A 25779-nucleotide genomic window follows, 5' to 3' on the forward strand; every position below is an offset into this window, starting at 1 on the left:
TCAGATACTACATGATATGATATGACATGACATGATATGATATGATACGACATGTTTTGTATTTGATTTTGCTTGAGTTATCGAGCTCTTTATTTCAGCATAGTACTCAGCAAGGGCCTTAGCGCGCCCTTTGTGGCTTGTATGAGTTTTTTTTCCCTTTTGGTGTTTTCCGCACTTTGTCCCATAGGACCATGACGCCTTCTGTGGACGTTAATCTCTCTCTCTCTCTCTCTCTCTCTCCATGCCCCGCACCACCACATGTGACAGCCTGACAAACACAGATTCAGGAGATCTTTGCATCTCACCAGAGAGCCATCATGGAGCCTGAATACATGGGGCTCTGAGCACCTTATACTTTGAGAATTTTGATGCTATTTTCTATTTTGTTGTTACTAGTCTTTAGCACTATAGCACTCAGCAAGGGCCTTACCAAAGCCTTTGCTTCAGCCCGCAGTAGCTTGTATGAGTTATCTCTGTATTGCTCTTTGTCTCATAGGCCAGCGAGGCCTCCCGCAGACGTTAATATATAGTTCTTTCTTCTCTCTCTCTCTCTCTCTCTCGCTATACCAGAGGACAGAGACCAGGAGGAGCACGAGGAGGTCAGAGCTCACACAGGACACATGCCTCCACCCTGTGGATGTACATATGAGATGGTTTGTAGACGCCGCAGGATCTTGTTACATAGGGGACGTACTCGTCGCTTCATCTCTAGACGATCCAGGATGATGGCAGCTTTTCGGAGGAGACTTACTCATGGAGATCTCGCCCCACCAGCCGCTCACCTCACCTTTGCTCAGATTTGTACTCTCATAGCAGGAGGCAGAGTCGATGGACAGGATTTCCATTATTATTTTGGTTCTCAGACTCCGTGACACCTGGACTTGTATCTTTGCATTGGCATATTGTACTCATCCCCCCATTTTGCACCTAGGGGCGGTTTCCTTGCATCTAGTTTACTTTGTATTTAGGCTCAGATTTGACATTATGTACTTTCACTTGCATTGTATTGCGTAGCACTTAGATGATATTCGACGATGCCTCTTCTTTGTGGCACGTTGATTTTGTGCTATCTTGTATGCAGAGTTCTTGATGTCCCATGGGCCCATTTTGGCCTTTAGTGGACAATAATACACTTTCTTTCTTTCTTTCTTTCTCTCTCTCTCTCAATGGATAGCTACGGAACACCTCAAGGAAGACATATCAGTATTTAAAAGACTTCTAATCTGCAAAATCAGAACTAGTTCACATGATCTCGAGGTGGAGAAGGGAAGATGGGCAAGACCTAAGATCCCCAGAGAAGAAAGAACTTGCAAAATCTGCCCCACACGAGAGGTAGAAAATGAGCGGCATGTACTCCTAAGATGTAGAGCCTACGCACACATCAAAGAAGGTTATAGGGACAGTAGAGATAATCTAAAAATCTGCTGAACCAGCCAGCCAAAATGCTAGGAAGCTAATTGAAAACGTAAGGGATCACTATTAGTGGATAGTGATCGCCAGTCCCATAGATCCTTAAGGGTCTCAAATAGACTTTAATATGATCATATCATGTCTCTCTCTCTCTCTCTCTCTCTCTCTCTCTCCTCCCCCCCCACCAGTTTAGCACTTTAGCTTTCAGCAAGGGTCTTAGTGAACCCTTTGCTTCAGCCTCTGTGGCTTGTATGAGTTACTTTTTGGCTTGTATTTTGTCTCATAGGCCCACGAGGCCTCTTGCAGACGTTAATACATCTTTCTTTCTTTCTTTCCCTCCCTCCTGTTAGAATTATTGCTACAATTTAGCAGTGACCAATGTAATGTAATAAGTAGGTTAGGGGCACTTTTCCCTCACTTAGAGGTTTTTCCCCCTAACCACAGTTAGTTCACTAACTATGGTTAGTGAAGTGATAAGGTTTTGTCACTTAGACAAAACCCATCACTCTATTCAGTTGTATCACACTCATCTATTTGCAACTAAGCTTTCAGCTCTTACGCTCCTACTCTTGTTCTCTCATTTGCTCTCTCTCTCCCATTCTCACATTTGGTATCAGAGCATACTAAGCTCTTGGACCAGCTCCACCTGCCCCCGGACTAGCTCCCATCTTCAACCCCCAAGCTCTCGACACGTCACGCAGCTCCAGCTCAAGCTTCGAGGTGCCGTACTGGTCATACATCGTACAGTCACCTGCAAGCTTTGATTCTGTACAACTACGCTCAGCTCACACGTGCGCCGTTACAGCTCCTATGCTCGTCGTCCGTACATGTGTATGAATTTTGTACGAACAGCCCCCGTACAGATCTGTACTATCAGCCTGCATCAGCCGTACTATCCCGTACATCTGCACAGTATTGTTCCGTACTGTACGTGACACCCATACCAGCTCCTTGATTCCGATCAGCACCGCCTGCTTCACTGTACGGCTGTACAGCTCGTCGCCGTACAGCCTGCAGCTCTGTTCCGTACACAGGCGCCATTTGGTGGTATCTTCACCGTACAGTTCTATACCCGTACCAACTCGTCGACAGCGCCATACAGATCCCGTACTGTATGTACAAACCGCCATACAGCTTCCGTGTCAGCTTGCCGTACAGATCCATACAGCCGTACAGGTGTACGGATTCTGACCGTACAGGCTGAGTTGCACAGCTTCGTACAACTGCACTGGACTGACAGTTCCGTATTGTTAGTCCGTACAGTTTGAAGGTGGGCTTGGAAATTTACCGTTTTGCAGGACTTTTGAGCAGGGTTCTACTTGCAAGGTTCATTTGCAGGCGCATTCTTGCATATAGCCATTGTTTGGCTCAATTTTGTGGGAGCACAGTTGGATTTTTTTGGGCAAACATTGCAGTAAATCTGCAAGTGTTGAAGAAATTTGGGGCTTTTGCAGGAGATTATCTATTTGGGTGAAATTTGGCTCAATTTCAACTCCAAATTTGGGGCTTTTGTTCAGAAATTGCAGATTTGGGGCTTTTAGTAAATTTGCCCCTTTTTGGTTGCAATTTCAAGCCACAAATTGGGGCTTTTGTGTTGGGAGAGCAATTTGACAGGTTTCAGTTCACACTGCCTTTCTGTGAGTGCTTTGAAGTGCTTTTGGCATGTTTTGGGAGAGATTGAATGCTCTGGCAGACTTCTGACAGAAACATTACAGAGATTTGAGTTGCATTTTTAGCCAGTGTTTGGCTGTGTTTTTTTGGGATTTGTGCACTCCATTCCCAGCAAGGGAATTCAGATTTACATTTGCTGTATTTTCTTTCTCAGACGTGGCCCAGCAAAATCAGAATGATTTCGGTTTCAGTGGTCTCTCACAAGAGGACAAGCTAGATGGTACCAACTACTCCCTCTGGAGTTTTATGGTACGCAATATTCTGATTTCTCATAATTTGTGGGACTATGTAAGTGGGGATGAGTTCTGGCGAGCAAATGTGGCACCTAATACCCCTCCCCAACAAGGAGGAGGCAGAGGTCATGCACAGGGTACAGCTACAGCACAAGTTATTGGTGCAGTTATACCTACCACTCCAGAGCAAAAGAGATGGGATTCATGTGATGCTTTAGCTTTGTTGTGTATTTCTCCTTCAGTGAAAAGATTCATCATTCCGCATATCCAGTCGTGTAAGACCTCAAAGGCAGCATGGGATATTTTGGAGAGCATGTATGTAGCTCGGAATGATGCCACGGTGTCTTTTTTGAAAAGAGAATTGTCTCATACACATATGGAAGAGGGTGACTCCATGTCACTGCACCTCACAAAGCTACAAGATTTACGAGAGCAGTTGCTGAATATTGATGAGATCATTCCTAATTCAGAGATGATTACCACTACTCTGAATTCTCTTCCTGAGTCTTATCTCAGCTTTCATACCTCGCTGAATTTGTCTTTGAGGGGGGGGTGCAAATCCTCTCACTTTTCACGAGTTGAAAGGACTTCTGCTGCAGGAAGAGTAGACCAGGAAAAACATGGCTTCACGAGCAGGTGAACATGCCATGCTCTCAAAATTCAAGCCTAAAGTAAAGGGACAGGCAAAGACTTCAGCAAATCAGCCTTCCAGTGGTTCAGGACAGCCTTCTCAAAAGGCTAAGGGTGATGCAGGTAAGCCCAAGAAGAAGGGAATATGTCATTACTGCAAAAAGCCAGGTCACTACATTGGAGAATGCAAGAAAAGGCTTGCAAAAGAAAAGAAAAACAGCTCCGGTATGGGCTGTCTCAGATTCAACTCCTCATGCATCTGACAATGAGCAAGCTACAGCCAACTTTGTGGAGCACGACTATGCCTTCTTGTCTTGCATTTCAGACTCTCAGTTGGCTGCTCGGGATAGTACAGCCACTTGTAATGATGACACTTATGCTTTTCTGACATGCAGTTATGATTCTTCCAAGGATGCATCAGCTTTCAGCGTCAATGAGACACATAATACATGGTATTTTGACAGCGGTGCCTCAAAGCATATCACTTCCAAGAAGTGTCTCTTCACATCTCTGCATCCACCACCTGTTGGTAAAAAGGTCACGTGTGCCAACAACTCCTCCTATTCAGTCCGTGGTACAGGAGAAGTTGAACTTACAGCCATTGATGGTTCAACATTCAGCATTTCTGATGTCTTGTATGTGCCTGGTATCACAAAAAATCTACTTTCAGTGTCCACTCTTAACAGAGCTGGATTTCAGGTCATTTTTGAAGATGACAAGTGTGCAGTCCATGATAGAGAGCATGACTATGCCTTGAGATTGTCTGGCACTCTGTTGCATGGTCTTTTTCAGCTTGACATGTATGAGAAAAGACCAGCACATGCTCTTGCAGTTTCCACTCCCACTGCGGCTATGCAGAATGCGGAGTTATGGCACGCGAGATATGGACACATGCATTATGGCAGCTTGATGATGCTTCAAAAACATGCCATGGTTGATGCATTGCCTCCTCTCGAAACACCTCCTCCACATGCCTGTGAAGGGTGCATTCTTGGTAAAATGCACAGATCTCCTTGTAAGAAGGATGGATCAGTTAAAGCTGTTCGAAAATTACAGCTTATCCATAGTGATGTCTGTGGTCCCATGAGGACTCCATCATTGGGTGGTCATCTTTACTTTGTCACTTTTATAGATGACGACTCCAACTTCACTTGGGTTTATGGGCTGAAACGCAAATCAGAAGTGTTTATGGTCTTCAAACACTTTGCAGCCATGGTTGAGAATGAATCCGGACTCAAGATACAGACACTACGCACAGATAGAGGAGGGGAGTACTTGTCTGTAGATTTTGATGCTTTTTTGAAAGACAAGGGCATTGTACATCAGCTTACAGTGAGGCTAACTCCTCAGATAAATGGGAAAGCTGAGAGAAAAAATCGTACTCTTATGGAGATGGATAGATGTATGCTGAAAAGCAAAAAATTGCCTCACAAATTTTGGCTTGAAGGTCTCATGTGTGCCAATTATGTTTTAAATCGGGCACCCACAAAAGCTTTGAAGACCAAGACTCCCTATGAAGTTTGGCAAGGGTGAAAGCCTTCTGTGGATCATTTCCTCGTCTTTGGATACCTTGCTTATGCTCATGTGCCTGTTGAGTTTCGGCATAAGTTGTCTGATAAGGCAATCAAATGCATTTTTGTTGGGTACAGTGCAGAAAGCAAGGGGTACCGTCTCTACAATCCTGTCACACGCAAGATCATTGTCAGTAGAGATGTAATATTTTCAGAAAATTCAGCTCACACTCAAGCTGAATTTTATATGCCTTCTTCTTCCGGTGATGTCTTTGAGGGGTTACTACCCATTGCCTTGGGTTCCCCTGCTGATATATCTGATGAAAATCAGAATTTTCAGATACCTCCACATGCTCCGATTCAACCACAGGATGTCATACCACCTCCACAAGCCGTGGACGAGGTTGTTCAGCAGGAAATTGCAGACATACATGCAGCAAAAACAGTCCCAAATTGGCTGTTACAGACTCTCATGGACTGTAAAATTGATGCTCCATTACCTGGCAGAACTCGGAGTGCAGTAAGGCATGGGGGAGGTGCTCTTTCAGTTGAATCAGCTTATGCAGGTACTCTTCTTGATGAGGAGGAACCTGAGACATTTGAAGAGGCACAGGATAATGTGCATTGGATGAATGCCATGCACGATGAGTTGCAGTCCATTGAGAAAAATCAGACATGGGAAGTTGTCGATTTGCCACCAGGTAAACATGCCATAGGTACATGGTAGGTTTTCAAAGTTAAAAGAAAGCCCGATGGCACCATTGACAGGTACAAGGCAAGGCTGGTCGCAAAAGGATATGCTCAGAAAAAGGGCATAGACTATGAGGAGACTTTTGCTCCTACATCCAGAATGACAACCATCCGGTCAGTCATAGCAATGGCTGCAAATTTTCAGTGGAATGTTCATCAGTTGGACATAAAAACAGCCTTCCTTAATGGAGACTTGTTGGAAGAGGTTTATGTCAAACAACCTCCAGGCTTTGAAATCTCAGGAAATGCACTTCAGGTATGCAAGCTGAATAAAGCTTTGTATGGGCTGAAACAGGCCCCATGTGCATGGTATGCAAGGATTCATGCCTTTTTGACCAGCAAGGGGCTGCACAACAGTCCAACTGAAAGCACCCTCTACATCAAGAAGGATGGGGGGGATATTTTAGTCATCATTCTTTATGTAGATGACTTACTCCTCACAGGGTCAAATGAAGATAATATTGCAGATTTTAAAGCTGAATTGCAGACCACTTTTGACATGTCAGATTTGGGGCTGCTACACTTTTATTTGGGGATCCAGTTCACTCAAGAGCATAGTGGCATCGGTATGTCTCAATCCAAGTATGTGCAAAAACTCTTGGACAAATTCAGCATGCAGGATTGTAAGCCCGTAGCTACTCCCATGGAGCCAGGGCTGAAGCTTACAATGCATGAAGCAGGTGAATCATTTGATGTCACACCCTACAGTTAGGCTGTTGGATGCCTCATTTATCTTTGCAATACACGACCTGACATTCAGTTTGCAGTTTCTCAGGTGAGCAGATATATGCACAGCCCAAAGACTATGCATTGGCAGGCTGTAAAACGCATCTTCCATTATTTGCAAGGTACCAAGTCTTTTGGCTTGATGTTTCCCAGGGGGGGTGACTTGCAGATGCATGCCTACAATGACTTAGATTGGGCTGGAGATTATGACACTAGGCAGTCCACAAGTGGCAATTGTTTCTTTCTGGGGAAAGCTTGTATTTCTTGGTTGAGCAAGAAACAAATTACAGTGGCTACCTCTTCATGTGAAGCTGAGTACAGGGCAGCTTTCACAGCGACAGTTGAATGTGTTTGGCTGCATCGTTTATTTGCTGATCTTCATCTTTCATTGGAGGGTCCTTCTCCAATTCTCACTGATAGTCAGAGTGCTATTGCAGTGGCAAAGAGATGAGTTTATTAACCCGTTGCTTGAGTTGGGTCATAGTGAGCTCTTCAGATATCCAAATCCTAGGACCTTTCAGCTTGTTGGTTTGTCTAAGAATCTCGACCCTTGATCTTTTTTCTTTGAAGTAAATATGTGCCTGGTTACCCTCTCGAGTGATGAAGCTTATGTCATTCTCATCCCAATCAACTTGTGGTACTACCTTCTTGAGTTCAATGATATTGCTCTCATCAATGTGTTCCTCTTCCTCTTCCATTCCAAAACAGCTAAGACAGTTGTGTTGCAATCCTCCAATGCGTAAAATCTTCTTGTTACTTACTATGTTTTGCTGCTCTCTTACCTCAATATAGAGATCACATTTGTCGATCTTGTTGTGTATTGCTGCTGAAATTTCATGTCCCATGGATTTGAGCTGAGTGTTGACCATTTCTTGGACCTTGACTACGAGCTGTGGTGTCGGAGCCGCGATGTTGCATTGCTGTAGGACTTCTTGTATTACCTCTTGTCTGCCTTCATTCTTCATTTTTGAAACTCTCTTCTCCAAAGAAGCAATGCGGAGCTTTGCATCTCTGAGTTCTTGCTGTAGGAAGTAAATCCATTCGTGTGGATCAAGCTTACTTTGAAATCTGTGATAAGTCAAAGCATAGGGGGAAGGCGTCGATGCCATGGCGGTGTAGGATGGCTTCTTGGTGGTTGGAGTCGATGGGAAAAACTTTGTTTTCGGAAACTTTATATTGAAAAAGACCTGTGCAATAAGCGACCCCTTTATTTGAGCTAACACCTCTGACTGAGCCAGGGGCTCGGCTCAGCTCAGCCTGAGGCTAGGTTAGCTGATGAGAACCGCCCCTGTACGGCGAGCTATAAGCAAGCGGAGGTGGAGGGGCTAGTAGGTCGAGGGGGCTAGCGGATGGAGAGGCTAGGCTATGCTAGCAGCTAGCGGGCGGGTGGAGAGGCTAGTAGGCAGCGGCGGAGAGAGAGCAGGCGGGGACGCTGAGTGGCAGGAAGGGTGAGCGACGGAGATGCGAGGCTGAGCGGGGGAGGCTAAGCAGGCGAGCGGAAGGCCGAGCGGGATGGCGGAGAGGGGGGAGAGAGAGAGAGAGAGAGAGAGAGAGAGAGAGAGAGAGAGAGAGAGAGAGAGAGAGAGAGAGAGAGAGAGAGAAGGGGGGGGGGGGGGATGGACCTCACACATGCATCAGATACCCTTGTCTTAGTGATACCGACGTTGCCACCAGATCCTTTCCCACAACACGATCTTCACCTGTCCCAGATGGGAAGATGCCCCAAAACCCCTGGTTCGACGATGAGAGCAGAGAGATTAGAGCCCACCTTACACATGAGCGAGCACTGGGACACTTGACTTCACTAGAGGCACAATAGATCTCACGCTTAGTGGCACCGCGTAAGAAGCGGGCTTTCCTCATATACAGGATGGATGAGGTGATCAGATCCTTTCGTGGAGGAGATCCTACTACAGGATGGGGGCTCTTGTCAGAGAGTCATCCATCCCCATCACAAATCCAATTGTCTAGCATACATATGCATGCTTTCTATATGATGTCCTAGGTCAGGCACCACTTGATATGTCCTCTATGCCTAAACCCACTATGTGTCATTTGTTTACTGCGCAGAATGTACAGGCTGCCCTTCTCCTCATAATCAGAGATCACCAGATCATGAGGGACTACATACTGAGCACTTTGCACATGAACAGGAGATCTTGACCCGATCCTAGCATAGCCGTTCAACCATGTCGTATGCCATGGCTTCCCACCTACCTGGAGCACCACCACCACCATAGTACCGATACACAAGGCACGTGATCCCATGGACACTGGGAACTACCGCGCTCTTATGATTGGCCACACTTTGGCTAAGATTTATGGGTCGGTACTAGAGAGGGAGATCAGCAGCCCCATAGAGGGTCACGAGCAACATGCTCTTGGGCAGGCAAGTTTTCAGAGACAGCACTCAACCCTGGACCACATTTTCACCTTGAGGGCTATTAGTGAGGAGGCGAAGTCGAGGCATCAAAAAGTCTACACTCGCTTCGTAGACTTTCAGAAGGCATTTGATACTATCCCACATTCTGGTCTGATCAGGAGGCTACAAGAGTTGCAGCTCCGAAAGATCATGATTTGGGGGATCATGAGTCTATATGAGTTCATCAGAGGGAAGGTACGTGCCCCAAGAGGCCTATCAGACTGGGTTGAGCGCACTATCAGAGTGAAATAAGGCTGCCCTCTCTCACCGACTCTTTTCGGGCTCTATAATGACCAGATCACTTCTTTTGTCAATCGCCTAGGTGGAGAGGTTTTGCTTCAAGCTGACCTGATGGTGCAGATATTGCTATACGCAGATGACATAGTTCTCATATCATCCTTGACAAAGGGACTGCAGAAACATCTAGAGGCTCTGGGGATGTTCTGGAGAGAGAGAGACTTGACAGTTAACCTTGACAAAGAGAGAGACTTGACAGTTAACCTTGGGAAAACCAAGGTTATGATCTACAACACCTCGCGAGCAGTGTCCTGTCGCCATTGCTTCACATACCGTGCCACTAGTGCAATCTTACACATATTTGGGGGTAGTGTTCACCAGACCAAGTTTCACAATGACCCATGCGGTACGGCAAGACTCACACGAGGATGGGGTGCTCTGGCCCGACTAGACAGGCGATCTGAAGTAGGCTGAGACTAGAGCTGGAACTGGAACTTAGAATCTGAAACCCAGCACTATGGTGGATCGTCTATGAGTGGTAAAAATGTCTCGGATCTGCGTCTATAAGGCTGCTGTCTCATACTGTGGTGGCGGAGGGGAACGTGGTCCCCTCGATCTTTGAACCCACTGAGCTATGTTGACCCCAGTCATAGAGATGAAGGCACAGATAGCCACGATATAGTCGGCTATAGCAGAGACGACTAGATGGGTGGACGTGGCAAAACGGGAGCCTGCAAAGGCAATTGTTTCAGCCGCCATACAGGAGCAGCAGCAGAGGGCTTCGAAGGCCCTCAACATCCGGATACGAGGGATCACAGGAGACAACACTAGCGCCACTACGACGCCCATGGAGGAGGTTATCAGCTTTGTGACCACCACCATGGGGGTCCCCGACCATGGCATAGAGGGAGCATGGCCTCTTGGGAGAGACCCCAACCAAGAGCAGCCCTTAGTCATTCGCTTCAGAGATTCACATGCTCGACTAGCGACACTCCGACGCCGAGCCGCTCTACGAGAGCATCCCACCCTATCCATGGACGAGGATTTGACACCACTACAGATTGAGGAGCGACGAGTTCTTCTGTAGCAGCGGGATGTTCCCCGCAAGGAGGGAAAATGGGCCGTGGTCCGAGATGGTAGGTTGTTGACTGGAACCCATTGGGCTCCTACCCGTACCCCCTAGGGGGACGGGGCCTATGAGACTCAAGTTTCCGAGACCCTAGCCTGCACCATTTGGAACTGTAATGGTACCTTATGGTTAGACTCGAGGAACTTCTCGGAGTCTTATACAGGACGAGACATAGTCTTTTACACGTAAGGATTTTTGGCGGAGATTCCTTGAGCGTAGGTCTCCATCACCTCTCACCAACACAAGAGCCTGGCACACGTATGCACACCATCTTTATGATGTCCCACACCAGCCCACTCCAGATCTCATACACACACCTCGCCCCACCACTTGCACGTTGTTCACCAGAGGGGGAGTCAAGGACGCGACATTGAAACTGCACAATGGCCAAGCTAAGGATCACGAGGGGCTATGCACTGAGTTTATCGCATATGGGATCGACACGTTAGCCCCAATCCTACCAAAGCTATTCAATGACGCTGTTTGCCTTGGCTTCCCCCGCACTTGGACACTCAACACCATCACCCCCATCCACAAGGCAGGGGATCCCATGGACCCGAGAAACTACAGGACTATCATGATTGGACATGTGATGTCCAAGATCTATGCAGCTGTATTGGATGTGTCGGTTAGCCTGTTCGCAGAGATGAGAGGGCTCAGAGCAGAGGGTTAGGCTGGTTTCAGGCGAGACCATGGGACTATGGATCACATACTCACACTCAGGAGTGTCATTGAGGAGGCCAGATCACGGAAGGAGCGGGTTTATTGCTGCTTTGTGGATTTCCGCAAAGCCTTTGACACAGTACCTCGAGCTCGTCTCATCACACACCTATAGACACTCGGATTTGATCGAGAGATCATCTGGGCTGTCATGGCATTTATGAGAGAGTCTCAGGCTGAGTTCGGACAGGTGCAGGTTGGACAGATGAGATCTTGAGTACCATAGGGATCAAACAGGGTTGTCCCTTATCACCAACCCTGTTTGGCCTCTACATCGATGAGCTTTGGGGGCGTTCGGAGGGACCGGTTGCTCACTTGCCGGGATCATCATCAAGATTCTTCTTTATGCAGATGACGTGGCACAAACGAGGGAAGCCGGTCCATCTGAATGCCATGACTGGCAAACCATGTGGTGATGCGTGCATACCATGCTGTACCGACCCCACTCTCTGCTAGTCATATGAAAGACTCTAGGGCCAGTCTCAGAAGTCTCTCGCAAGGTAGGTCCCAAACTCTGTGGAGGAATGTCACTGTCTGAAAGATGGCATCAACCTGGAGAGGGGTCATGGCAAACTCTGCCTGTGCAATCTGATGGAGGACGAGGACTTACTCCGAATCATCCTAGAGCCCATAATCAAGTGTAGCCGCTCAAATCTCCTCCATTCTGCTACTGAAAGAACACACCCCCAAAAAGGTGCCGCATACATGGCAGTCAGCCTCACTAGAGTGTCAAAAAGCCAACACTTCGTCGGTGGATCCTGGAAGTGCGGCTGGAAGCACTGTCGCTCTAGTCGGGCCAAAGCACCATGCCCTCGTGTGAGTCGTACTCTGGCTGCGTGGGTCATCGTGAAAACTAGACCTATGAAAACTGCACCCAAGTATGTGTAGGACTGCACAATCTCCACTCGTTGACTCTGGTATGTAGAGCTATGTCGATGAAGCATGTGTAAGAGGTGTTGAAGATCATGACCTTAGTCTTCCCAAGGTTAACCATCAGGTCTCTCTCTTTGCAGAACACCTCTAGGGCATCTAGATGTCTCTGTAGTCCCTCTGTCGACGATGACAGGAGGACTATGTCATCCGCGTATAGTAGAATCTGTATCATCAAGTCAGCTAGTGGTGCTCCCTCGCCTCCTAGGCGGTCTATGAAAGATCATCTCATCAATGTAGAGCCCGAAGAGGGACGGTGAGAGAGGGCATCCCTGTTTTATCCCGATCGTGCTCTCAACCCAATCTGATAGACCTTCTGGGCACGAACTCTCCCTCTGACAGACTCGTATAGGCTCACCACTCCCTAGATCAGAACCTCTGGAATCTGCATATCATGTAGTCTCCCGATCTCATGCGGGATCGTGGGACAATGTCGAAGGCCTTCCGAAAGGCTACAAGCGTAGACTTTCTGGTGTCTCAACCTCGCCTCCTCAATGATAGTCCTCAGGGTGAAGATGTGGTCTAGTCGGAGTGTTGTCTCCACAAACATGCCTGCCCTAGAGCACGTTGCCCATGTGCCTCTGTATGGCTGCTCATCGCCCTCTCCAGTACCGATCCTTAGATCTTGGCCATCGTATGGCCAATCATGTCCGTGGACAGACGATCCCTAGTCACAACCTATAGGTATGCAATATTAGACATGGATAGGATACATTAAATCATCATCTATAATGGCTTGGATCGCTAGCCCTCCTCATGTGGCTTTCCTTGTTTCACATTTGGGGGGGGGGGGGGGGAGGGGCACAGGTGGGCACATAGTTGACTATCTCCACTTCACATATCACAGACTTTCTCTATCTCACCACCACCTCCAGGAGTGGATCGCACCTATCTGCCTTTTCGTATATCCATCCCATGGCTTACGGCGCAGACCACGACACCACTCACACACACTAATCACAACATACATTTTGATCACAATCTCACCCGAGTACTCTGCACGCCTCTCCACTCTACTCACATACATAACCACATACTAAGGGATCGATCTGCCTTGGTCACACGCTCTCTGCATGAGGCTGCCCTACACATTTTTCCACACACCACTCATTCAACGCTCTTACTGCCTCTTGGCTCAACACCCTGTAACAACTCCTATGATGACGAGTGTAAGGCTTTACACCGCCAACTCAGATTCGAGGCTAAGCATCATCTTTCGAGTGATGCAAAGACGAGGCGCGAGTATCGTTGTCAAGTATGCCAGAATAAGTAGACTTCCGGTCACCAGAACGAGGAAGACTTAATAAACATTATATTTAGTAAATACTCTACTTATGGCGAAAGATCCTGCACAGCGATGAGTCCCATCCCCTCTCACGGACACCAAACTCTGGCACTCCTATGCACACATGCTATATGATGTCCCTAACAAGCCAGCACACGATCTCTTGCACGCACCACACACTACATCGTGCACACTTTCACAGCCAGTGGTGTCAAAGGCGCAGCCTTGAAGCTTCACAACATCTGAGCAAAAGATCATGAAGACCATTATGACTAGACATGTCATGCCCAAGATCTATGCGTCAAGGCTCGACACAGAGGTTAGCCGCTTTGCATAAGCTTTAGGAACTCAAAGCCGTGGGACAAGTGGACTTCCCGAGAGATCATTGAGGAGGAGACACAGGGTTACTGTTGCTTTGTGGATAATTGCAAAGCTTTTCATACAGTGCCAAGAGGTCGACTCATTGAGTCGTGTATGAGCTATGGAGGGTACTTTGCCTATGCAAGGGTGCCAAGGGAGGTAGGCCACTGGGTGTTTGGAATGGAGACAGACATGGACATGGAGCTGGCAACGTGGAAGTGATTCTTTGCCTTTAATTCTTGGAGGCACTTGACATTCCAATATCTGATAGCATATCATCCGATAGCTTTGATGAAGCTCCAAGATCACGTAGTGCTACTATGGCTGCAAGATCAGAGTGCTCTCACAATATTTGATCGATTACATCTTGTGGGGATGACTCACAAGGCCCTATACCTTACTTCCCAGCTTGGAAACACGACAAAGGAATCGGGTGATAGAGTTATTTCCCTCTTTGCCGCAATAGATGCACCTCCATTTCCTTTACTGGGTCCGGCAGTGGAAGGACCAACATAGGTGGTGTGTACATCCCATAAGGGGTTAGGTGGTCGAGGCATTGTGTGAAAGAGCTTGGGAAGATCTGATAGAGGGCTGATATAGGGGAAACGGGCATGAGAGAGGGCTAAATTGAGAGAGGGCAAGGGCTCAGGGCTGAGTGTATGCAGAGAGAGCTCACAGGGCAGCAGGCTGAGAGAGGGGAATGAGTGTGCGGGCTGAGGGAGGGCAGGATGTTGGCTGCTTCCTGCAGCAGTGAGCAGAAGGCTGAGAGAGGGTAGGGCTGAGTCTTGAGAGAGAGAATCAGCTGAGAGAGAAGCAAAGAGGCTCCAGCAACAGCTATGCAGTAGAACCTGAGAGCAGTTGCGCAGAATAAACGTATGCCATGCGCTGTGCAACGTGGCAAACTACCTGCACCTTATGGTAAGGTTCTTCAAAACACACCTTACCATAACGTGCACTGAATCAACCCTGGTATTTGGCGACAAAATGATGGTGTGCTTTACAAACACGGGATGAAGGGGGCTTCGGCATCATGTAAACTCGCATCTACATAGACAAAATTCAAGGACCATCTCCTACAGCTCCACCGAAAGGGTATCTGTGCTGAATCCTTGACCTAAAATGAACAGATTGCCTTGGGGATAATCTCCTCTATTTTCATGACGCAATCAAACATGATGTTCCTATAATTCTAGCATCAAATATCCATTGGCCCTAGATATCCATTCAGACATTCCACCATCTAACAACTATCCATCAATCTACACGTAGAGAATATTCTAATCTACTAATATACAACTGCAAGGGTGTACATGTTTCAGAACAGGCCAACATGTCAATAAGTATACAAGAGATTCCACTTAGGGAAGGTGAAGCTTACTCACCAAATATGAAAATAGAGCAAGAAGCATACCTTTCGACCCCCAGTATAAAGGTAGTTGCCATCTTTTGAAAACTGTACCTGCAAGGTCAGCCAAGAAAAATAGGAAAATATAAAAAATGCACCTAGACTTCTAGCCTTCCTGCACAAAAGAATGCCATCACTTAAAAAGAACAAGTACATAAGTAGTCAGAGAGAAGACTTCAAAAGTTGAATTACCTGAGTGACACCACCTTCTTGGCCATGTAGGACAAAAAGCAGCTCTGCATTATCCTCAGTGTATAGCGCAGTGGTTCTATCATAAGAACCAGCTGCTAGGATCCCAGAATTACAAGGATTGAAAGCAAGGCATGATATTATTCCTGTGAGAAGACAACACTTGCTTCATCACATTCAAAACAAACACCAAAGTACAGAGAACAAATCGCATTAAAATAACAAGTAGAGAACTTTAACCTTGCAAACAGTCACAATACCTATTTTTCATACAGATGCAGCTCCCCATCGTGCTCCCTCTCACCCGCTCCCCTAGCTCCTTCCTCCAAGCTGCCTTCCCTACCTTCCAGCCTCCCTCAGCCCCACCTCAGCCCTCCCCGTCTCCCTATCTCCGCCTCCTCAGTCCCCGCCCTCCCTAACAGCCTGTTCATCTATCCTACCTAGGGCATAGAAACTGAGGCAGCAAGCTGCATTTAACATCATACCATCAAGCTTAAGTTTAAACTGTTTCCAGCTCAAGTTTCAAGGCCAGACACTGTGCTCCAAGTCGTGCAACCCTGCTTCTGTTCCACCTGGTCCAATTAATTCGCCATCTGCTCCAAGACTTTTGCCGTCAACAGCTTCAATTCAAAAGCTTCAAATCTTCAGCAAGGTTCAGCTTCAAGAATGCAACATCATCAGCTTCAAAATCATGCCTCCAACAGCTCCATTTCTCGCAGTATTCAACTGCGCAGCTAATGTAAGCCCAGCGTCTCCCTCGCTCTCAGCCCCTCAACCTTTCAGCCTCCTCCCTTACAGCCTCTCCCTCCCCCCCTTCAGTCTCTCTCGCTAAACCGTTCAGACCATCGCTTGTCCGTCGCTAGCCAGTCATTCCTCGCTCCTCTCTCTCATCCCGTCTGCTCACATTCGTCCTCAGCTCATCCATCCCTCTCTCTCTGCCCACGCTGTTGTTCACCCGCCATAGTCTACACCATAGACCCGCCATAGCTAGCGCCACCTTAGCCTTAGCTTTAGCCTTGCCATAGCCTTCGTTCGACACCTCAGCAACAGCCTCCATTCGTCACCTCAGCAGCAGCCTCTCTCTCTCTCTCTCTCTCTCTCTCTCTCTCTCTCTCTCTCTCTCTCAATGGAAACCTATAGAATGCAGAAATATCTTGGGGAAGACATATCAACGTTTAAAGGACATCTAATCTGCAAAATCAGCTAGTTCACATGATCTCGAGGTAGAGGGGTGGATGGGCAAGACCCAAGGTCCCAAGAGAGGAAAGAACCTGCAAAATCTGCCCCACAGGAGAGGTGGAAAAAAACCAGCATGTACTCATGAGATGTAGAGCATATGCGCATATCACAGAAGGCTATGGGGAAAGCAGAGATCTAAAAAATCTGCTGGAACAGCCAGCGAAAAGGCTGGGAAGCTACTTAAAAGAGATTCTGGAACATCACAACAAGGTACTGGTTCTAGCTCACAAGCTAGCCCAACAAGTACTCACAACATGACTAGTATGTAAGATTTTTTCTTTCACTGGATGTAAGAGATCACTATTAGTTAATAGTGATCGCCAGTCCCATAGATCATGAAGGGTCTCACACGGACTTTAATACAATCATATCATATCATATCATCTCTCTCTCTCTCTCTCTCTCTCTCTCTCCACTGGGAAGTTACTGGGAGACTCCACACAGCTAACATCAGTCCTTTCCACTGCCTCGCCGGCAGCATTAGGATCTTTTGTTACCCGCCTCTTTTTGTACCGTTAAGAACTTGAAAATTCTTGACCCATCCACACCGGAGGAGACTTTTCTTGTACACCGTTCGGGTCCCATGGGTCGTTTTCGGCCCCCCGTGGACGATAATAATTTCTACTTCTACTTCTCTCTCTGGCCACTCTTGTTGGCAACTGCTCGGCCTTAGCCGCTATGCCGCCTCCCCCTAGCCATCTCCGCTAGCTGCTAGGGGCTGCTCCGCCAAGCCGCCTCTACCACTGGCGGCGCCACCTCCTTGCCCCCTTCCTCCGTCGCCTCCAGCCTGGCCCCGCTACCTCTGCCTAGCCCTCCCGCCTGCGTTGCCAATGCCACTGCCGTCATGAAGACCCCCCACCATGAAGTTCGCCGTCTCTGCCCTAGAGCCATGAAGACCCCCCGCCATGAAGTTCACCGTCTCTGCCCCGCTGCCCATGCCCTCTCAGAATTGGCTGTTAGGTTAGTTTCTAGGTTTAGTTAGGTGGGGTTGGGTTGAGTTAATGGGGTTAGGTAAGATCACGTTAAAGCACGGTTAGGTTAGTCTAACTACTGGTGATCTAACTATGCTGACTATCTTAGTGATCTTTAGGTCAGTCCTAGGTGACTTAGGGGGCGGGAAGGCCGCCTCATGAGGAATCACAGCCCCTACATGCTACTGTTTCACGTACCTACAAAAAAAGAAAGAGTTTTAAAATCAGCGCCAAAGCATGGGAAAAGGCGAGCGTGAGAATGACAAAGACAAAGGGAGAAACAAGAAAGAGGACAAGATTCCAAAGCAACTGAATATAGACGATGTCCATACACGTGTCAACAGGGGCCTAGGAGTGGACAGCAAAGCAATAATGAAGAACGCTACATCATCCACCTCGGCGGTATCATCATCGTCATCATCCTCATCAACATCCACCTCAGGGTCTTCTACTTCAACTTCGACTTCACATCGATCAGTTCATCGACTATAGTTTTTACACCAAGTTCACCACCTACTTCACAGTCTCTGGATACCCATGCTGGCCTACAGTACTCTTTCTCTTCCCTCTCACCCCTCCCTCTTAGCCAACTCTCCTTTTTTTTTTTTTGGCAAAAAGGAGACTTCTAGTAAGTAAGAAAGAAACTTGCTAGAGCAAGCTTTGTGCGGAAATACAACATGCTAAGCATGTAATGAAAACACCTCAGAGGAATGAGGTAGAAAGAAACCAAGGCTGAGGCTGAAAATGCCAAGTCAACCTGTAGAAGTCTCAGCAAAAGAAGGGAGAGTCTCTCTAATCTCTGAGAAAAGTAACTCTCCTAGAGGAGGCTGCTCGAGATGATCCCTGCATGGTCGCCCAAATAGCCATTAAAGTGTCTACCGTATCTGTCCAAGTACTGGCCAAGATCTGAGAAGGGTGAACCTGAGAACCCTCTAGAGCCTCAGTGTATTTGGCTCTCCAAATGTGACATGCTGCAATGCTAGCTATGATCTCCCATGGAGAGTCAACCGAGGAATGAGCAACTCTAAAGAGAGTGGCCGGAACATCCTCTAGAGAGCACGACTCCACAAGATGTTGGATGTGAAGAGCCCAAGAGGAGTCAAGTCTCTCAAAGAAGACCTGGGGCCCTAAAAGAGTGAGCCAAGCCACTGATCCCCAGGTCATGAAGAAGGGTAGGCGAACAAAAGTGCTGAAAAGTCTTGCAATACCCTTCCATATGATTCTCGCCTGTCTGCAATCCCAAAGGCAGTGTTGTATTGTCTCCAAAGCAGAAAGGCAACGAGGGCAAGAAGGGTCAGCTCCGAACCTAGATCTCCATTGGTTCATTGCTATCCCACCATGAATAGAAAGCCAAAAGAAGAGAGTGATTTTTCTATTCCGGTGGGATTTCCAGAGCCTTTGCCAAAAAAAATTCTGCAAGTCAGCAGAAATCTGAAAGTTCTCCCAATGACGAGCTCTCGTAGGCCTCCAACCCCTACAGCTGAGCTGGAATTTCCTGGCATTACTGACCGTGTAACAAAAGAAGGGGATGCCCTTCTCTCCGTGCCCTTCATCTATCCATTCCCATTCCCCAGGGTCCCACTGCAAAAACTTAATTGGGACACCTCCATAGAGCCGCAGCCTCCATGAGCCCAGGGCGATGAGAAGCGGGTCAGGATCCAAGTACCACTGTGAGAGAGAGCCATGCTCCATGAAGCCCACTATCCTGACTGGCTGAAACGGTACCTCCAACAAGATATCATCTGTGGATATGGACAGCCTGCCCCCCGAAGAAACATCAAAGACTAAGGCATCCTCATGAGTGTCATGAAAAGCAATCACCTGTAAAGGAACTCCCAATCTAGAAAAAGCCCCCATCCAGTTGGAGCAAGTAATAGGCATATCATCTGTGTCCACCCAATCCAAGGGCAAGGCTGCATCAATCTGTTGGACTCTCCCTACACTCCCTCTGAGATTTCTGGGCCTATCGATCTGCAGGAAGCTTCCTGAAGGCTTTCCATGCTCGCACAGTAGATGCAGGGCCCCTCTCCCATCTTGGCCACTGCATGTAAGGAGAAGCTCCAAGTGGTCTGCCATGCTCATCCAAAATACTGTCGTTCCACATGATAGGCTGCCTTTCAATCTCTTCACGGGTGGAAGGGGAAATCCTGCGAAGAGTGCTCCTGAAGCTGGCCCATGCTTTCACGATAGCAACCATAAGAGGGGAAGAGGGAGATCTGAGGTGGGCTGTGGTGAAAACCCATCTAGTATTGTGTGTCCAATCCTCTCCAAAGGTGGGCGTGCGAGACTGTACGCATCTGATAAAGAAATCCTTCCAAGGCTCTTGCCCTGGCATAAGTCCTCTCACAACGACCTTGCAGAGTAGGGCTCTACACTGTAGACCCGGGTCGATGATATTCAAACCCCCTTCTCTTGTAGGAAGAATCAAGGTCTCCCAAGCCACCCTGGCTGTAACATCAGTTGTGCCATGTAGACCACTCCATAAAAAGTTTCATATGGGCCTCTTAAGCTGAGGAGGACAGTGTCTGGGAGGTGATAGCCAACATCACGGCTTGGAACATTTGGGTGGCTCACTGCAGTCTTGTGATGGGTGAGCACCCGGTTCCACCCACGGCTACCCTAGTTGCCATATGGCAAGATATCATTTACACTCTACAATCCACTTGGGAGCGTGGGACTCCAGGCTCTAGGACGACTATAGAGAGGCGTGCTCGTTTCTGCAAGGCTTGGCCTGCAGGTGTTTTCTACATCTTCACTCCACGAGGGATTCACTCGCTGTATAGTCCCCCCACTTGGCTGTTAGCCCCCAGTTCCAAAGATCCCCTAGGTAGTGAGCTGGGTTTCTCTGAAACAGGCCCGTTTTTCTTGTTTTTTCCATACTCAGCACCTTCGGGGCTGCTGTCTTGTATGAAAATCTTTCAAGCATTAATGGAACGTTCCTTTCTTTGAAAAAAAAAAAAAAGGCAGCTATGAAGGAGGCAACCAAAGAGGTAACAAAGTTGTTTGTGCATTGTCCTTTGAATCCCTCATCGGAAGTCAGCTATGCGAGCCATCTCGCACATTGGATGGTCCGAGCTAGGAGACATTGCGTAGAAAATAGATTTGCTACAACAAAAAAGCATTGATAGAGGAGAGGAGGAGTGGAGGAGAGGGGGGGGGGGGGGGCTGGCTGCAGCAGCGAGGGAGGGGAACCAGGGGGGAGGCGGGGGGAGCAATAGGTAGGGGGGAGGGGAGGAAGGAGAAGCAAGGAGGGGAGGGAGGAGGCGGGGGGAGCAGCAGGTAGGGGGGAGGGGAGGGAGGAGGCAGCGCACGGGGGAGAAGGCAGAAAGCGGGGGCGGGGGGGGGGGGCTGCAGCAACGAGGGAGGGGAGTCGGGGGGGGAGGCGGGGAGCAATAGGTAGGGGGGAGGGGAGGGAGGAGAAGCAAGGAGGGGAGGGAGGGGGCAGCAAGGAGGGAAGCAGGAAGGAGGGCAGCAGGAGGAGCGGGGAGCAGCAGCAGCCCGCTACGGGCTTTTTTTGCTTCTTTCAATTTGGATCTTACGATTGAGGATATAGCGAAGCTACAAAGCTGGCTCAATTTTGTGACCAAAGACCCAAGGTATTGAGCATGTTCAAAGAAAATAGAGACCTTGAGCTTGTAAAGCCCTCAAGGACACAGTTTGCTTACATGTTCATAACGGTGGAGAAAATGTTCATAATGAACATATTCACATGTTGCATTACATGTTCATTATGTAATGAGATTCCCGTTTACATGAGGCACGCCACTTGGTAATACTTAACCCTAGACGCAATACTTTCTTATTAGTTCAAAACATTTGTTTATAGCTCAAGAATTGCAAGCGGCCACCAAGAATGTCTATCTTGTTGTGTTTATAGCTCAGCAATTGCAAGTTGCCACTAAGAATGTATACCTTGTTTTGTTTCAGAGATGCATACCAATGTGAGTTTCTCACAAGACTGTAGCTGCAAGACTTGTGAGAGAAACTCAAGTACATGGTCCTTACTCCAAACAAAGAAGAGGAACAGACTATCCATGGTGCAATTGGAGAGGTTAGTCTTTTGCCACTGCAATCTACGATTGCTCAAGCAAATAGACTACCCCATTGATCCCCAACAGGTAATCAACATCACAAAGTGCCAACACATGCCCAATATTCCAACTGAGGAGGGGGATATCTACACCATGAGATCACGGCTCCATCTCACAGCACCTGATCTAGTGCTAGTACTTCGCATGCACCTGCACCTGATAAGGATGCATTCTAGGAGTCTTCTAAGAGTGCTGGTAGCAGTGAGGAATAGGCTGATGAGGACATGTATACAGATGAGGAGCAAGATGATGATGAGGCTTAACTTTTAATTTGTCACTTGTAGACAATAGAACTCAACATGTTTGGCCTTCATTTATAGTTTGCAGAATTATCATTTGTCTTGATGACTCTGGCTTCATATTTATGCTTCCTATGTAATCTCCTTTAAGTAGTTATTCATCTTCATTCTATTTGCTACCACCGGCCAGTTGTAGCCTTTACTCATTGTTATTATGCAAAATTATGCTCATATATGATCCGTATGTTTTTTGTGTCATTAAGGAGTCATTTACAATATTTATTTGCACATTTTGTGTATGACATGAGTCATACCCTAGGTATAAATGTTGATATTTTCTCTATTTAATGGAACCCATTTCATAGTTTTTAGAAACGTGTTCAAAACCTATGAAACCCATTTAAAACCTGCCGTTTCAGAGACGTCTGGCAACTATGAACATTGGCAAGTCTCCACAACTAGCCAAAGGGGAGAAAGAGTTCCTCTCAACCAATAACTCTGTAAGATCGCTGCCTACAAGGAGGCTGCAAAGCCATAGGCTAAGTTAGACCCTCGACCAAGAAGTGTTGAAGGGGAAGGGGGCTGCTCGAAAGCAGAAGAATCCAGAGGGGGGGATCCTCTTGCAGAGCAAGAGGAGCTAAAGGAATGCCATGTCTAGCCACAACCGAAATAAGGTGAGGGGGTCATGAACAAGAGAAGGGGACTCCTGGTCTACAAAAACAGGAGGAGGTATGCCAACTCTAACCGCAACCCAACAAGGAGCAATAGGTGGCAAACTGTAGGAGCTCTTGGAGGGACATTGTACCAAAAGGAGCCGCACCAAAGGGCTTCTTGGTCCTTTATTTCTTCCTTCGCAGAAATCTCTAGCAACTTGTCCAAAGATTTTTACAAATCTGACAGTAGTCGTGCTTGCCCGCAACCTCAACTCTCTGCCGAAAGAGAGAACCATCAAGACACTGGAGCATAATATGGTCATCATATAAGTTAGGCTCAGTGATGATCATCCTAACTCGAGGGGTTATCTTTGAGCACCCTACTTGCAACTCCAAGAGAATCAAAAACCACCTTTAAAAAATCTTGCCCCAATAAACAGCATCTAAATAGGTGAAGGTTGAGGTCAAAAGGCAAGGCAACAAGCATCCAGTCCCTAGCCTAAGTCCTGGAGGAGTGGGACCCATGGATGCGTGCAAAGAATGTGGTGGAGCTTTGAAATCCACATCCTTCTAAAGCTGCAGCAGCTCATCATTGGAAAAAATGCAAGTTCTCGTGACCCGTGAAGGGGACGAGGATTAGCTAAAAGGTTAGCCATTCGCCAATAGAAAACAGAAAACGATTTCAACACAATTAGGATCTGTCTGTCATTAGGTAAAAACTAGGAGAAAGGAGGAGGGTGGGATGGGGCGAGGCGGCAGTACAAAGGTAGGGGGGAGGGAGGGGGGCCCAGCAAGAGAGGGAAGGGTAGGGGGAGGGAGCATACAGGGAGGGAGGGGAGGGAGAGCATCGAGGGGAGGGAGGTGGAAGGGGATGGGTGGGGGGAAGTAGGGGGAGGGAGGGGGAAGGGAGGGAGGTAGCAACGTGGAAGGGAGTGAAAGAGGGAAGCAGAAGAGGAGGCGCGACGTGGAGGCAGTAGTGGGGAGGGACGGAGAGGGGAGAGAGACAATAGAGTGGGGAGGGAGGGCTGGGAGGGGGCAGGCTGAAGGGAGAGGGAGGGGTAGGGGAGAGCAACGAAGGGGGAAACCAGGAGGTGCAGGGTAGAGTAGGCCGAAGGGTGACGGAGAGGCTAGCAGAGGGGGAGGGAGGTAGAGCGGAGCAGGCAGCAGGAGGCAGGGAGGGACAGCAGCGTGAGGGGAGGGGGACAGCAATGGGGGAAGGAGAGGCAGCGAGAGGGAAGGGGGCAAGGGGAGGAGGGGTGACGGGAAGGAGCAACTTCTTGACTTGGGGGGTAAGGAGGAGCTGAAAATTATTTACCCATTGTTCTGCTACTGAGAAATGTAATAGGTATACCCAGTCTAGCTTGTGTGTGGAGTGACGTACAGATCCGTTGGGAGAGTGTCCATTGTCTTGGTAGGGAACAGTACAATGCCCTCTTTGTATACAATCTGGCTTGGTTTTTGTGCAAAAGGTGAACTTCTGTTAAGTATAATCAAAATATACAGAATCAGGATAAAATCATGTAAAAGCATAACCTATCCAGACCGTGGATGTGACATGAAGGCCCTATGTCTGTATATATGAAGAATAAAGCATGGGCCCCCTCTCTTATGAAGCCTGGCCACTATGGCATGTGAGGAACCTGAATCCCTTTCCCAAATAGCCAATTAGGATTTGTACAATATCTTGCCAAAATCACTGAAAGTGATTGAGAGGAATAGGTCTCAGTCCCATCTAAAGCCTACATACTTCTCCTCATCTTGCCAAGCATGTGTGCCCTGCCAGATACTGCGGGCCTCTAAAGCTGTGAAGCATTGCAGGCATCTGGGATCCGCATGAAAAGCTTGCCACCATGTATTGACTAGGAGTCCACTGTGCCAGAAGTATCTGAAAAACATTGAGATTTGCCTTTTCTGGTAGGATCTCCAAACTAATCTCCAAAATGAGTCTACATGGGTAGAGTAATGCCACAAGCCTCCCTGTGTGCTCACTGCTTTTCTATGTATCTAATGCAGGCTCTGAATCCTTCCTAGGCTCATTGCCAGTTTGTTAAAGTAAAAAATCCTAGAGAAGAAGAAAACTTATTCACTGACACAACCCATCAAGACAAGCAAAAGTACATATAAGAAAACCCTATCGAGCCATTCATGCCGCCTGCATGAACAACAAAACAACAACCAAAGCATCCAAACAAATGAAGCAAACCTATTTGGCCATCCTTGGTGCTGGTAAGAGTGGAATGCTGCTTAAAATCACGACCTGGACGAGATGTGTCAAACACGCGTAAAGTCTTGTTGTATCCACAAAACAATCTGCAATTAAAAAAAAGGGAGGGGGGGGCTCCAATCCATCACGACACTGAAATTTGTAATAACAAAAGACCATACAACCAAAACAACTTCGTGACAATAGTGATTTAAAAACGAGTGAAACTTCTATCTAATAATTGAATCTTAATTCTGGATCCTTGATGATCAAATGAAAAGATGCCTTCTACTCAAACCATAATTCCACAATGCATTTCTATAATGCCACTGTTGTATTTATTAATTTTTATAATCGATCATTTTGGTTCATGTGATGGAGTCCTTAGTTCAACAAGCTATTTTTAGGGCGCTTCAACTGCCTGCATCTCAAGCCCTAGGTATCTCACACCTTGTCAACTAGTGCATGATGATATGTTGTTAGTTAACATTTAGTGGCAGTGGAAGATCAGTGGAAGATGACATGAGAAATTTACTCTCCTTACTCCCACATGCAAATGCACACATTCTTGAAGAATCCATATGATGAGGCTCCCTCAATCCCCTTATCCCTTTTGAAAAGGGAGAGAGAAACCAAGTGAGTCATTGGGCAGCATCTTAATGACTCGTACAAATGTAGATAGGATAGTGGGTGACCAAGAATCCTAAGGTGTGCATTGACATGTGGAACCTAAAGCACACACAAACACTTCTAAACAGGGTTTCAGCTTCCCTTA

The 25779-nt window shown here is 47.5% G+C and overlaps 1 protein-coding gene across 1 annotated transcript in view; it reads right to left on the reverse strand.

Moving 5' to 3' along the window:
- LOC147883043 (Transducin/WD40 repeat-like superfamily protein) overlaps positions 1 to 25779 on the reverse strand; it is a 108190-nt gene that overhangs the window by 40292 nt on the left and 42119 nt on the right. Inside the window, exons 7-9 of the mRNA XM_087399717.1 lie at positions 25005 to 25111; positions 15612 to 15754; positions 15426 to 15473 (exon numbers count right to left, since the gene is read on the reverse strand). Of these exons, the coding sequence (XP_087255843.1) occupies positions 15426 to 15473; positions 15612 to 15754; positions 25005 to 25111 (298 nt within the window). The remainder of the gene's footprint in view (positions 1 to 15425; positions 15474 to 15611; positions 15755 to 25004; positions 25112 to 25779) is intronic.

This window comes from Dipteris shenzhenensis, chromosome 28 (genome assembly GCF_047967505.1).
Source record: "Dipteris shenzhenensis isolate YYH24624 ecotype China chromosome 28, Dip_SZ_1.0, whole genome shotgun sequence".
NCBI classification, from domain to species: domain Eukaryota; kingdom Viridiplantae; phylum Streptophyta; class Polypodiopsida; order Gleicheniales; family Dipteridaceae; genus Dipteris; species Dipteris shenzhenensis.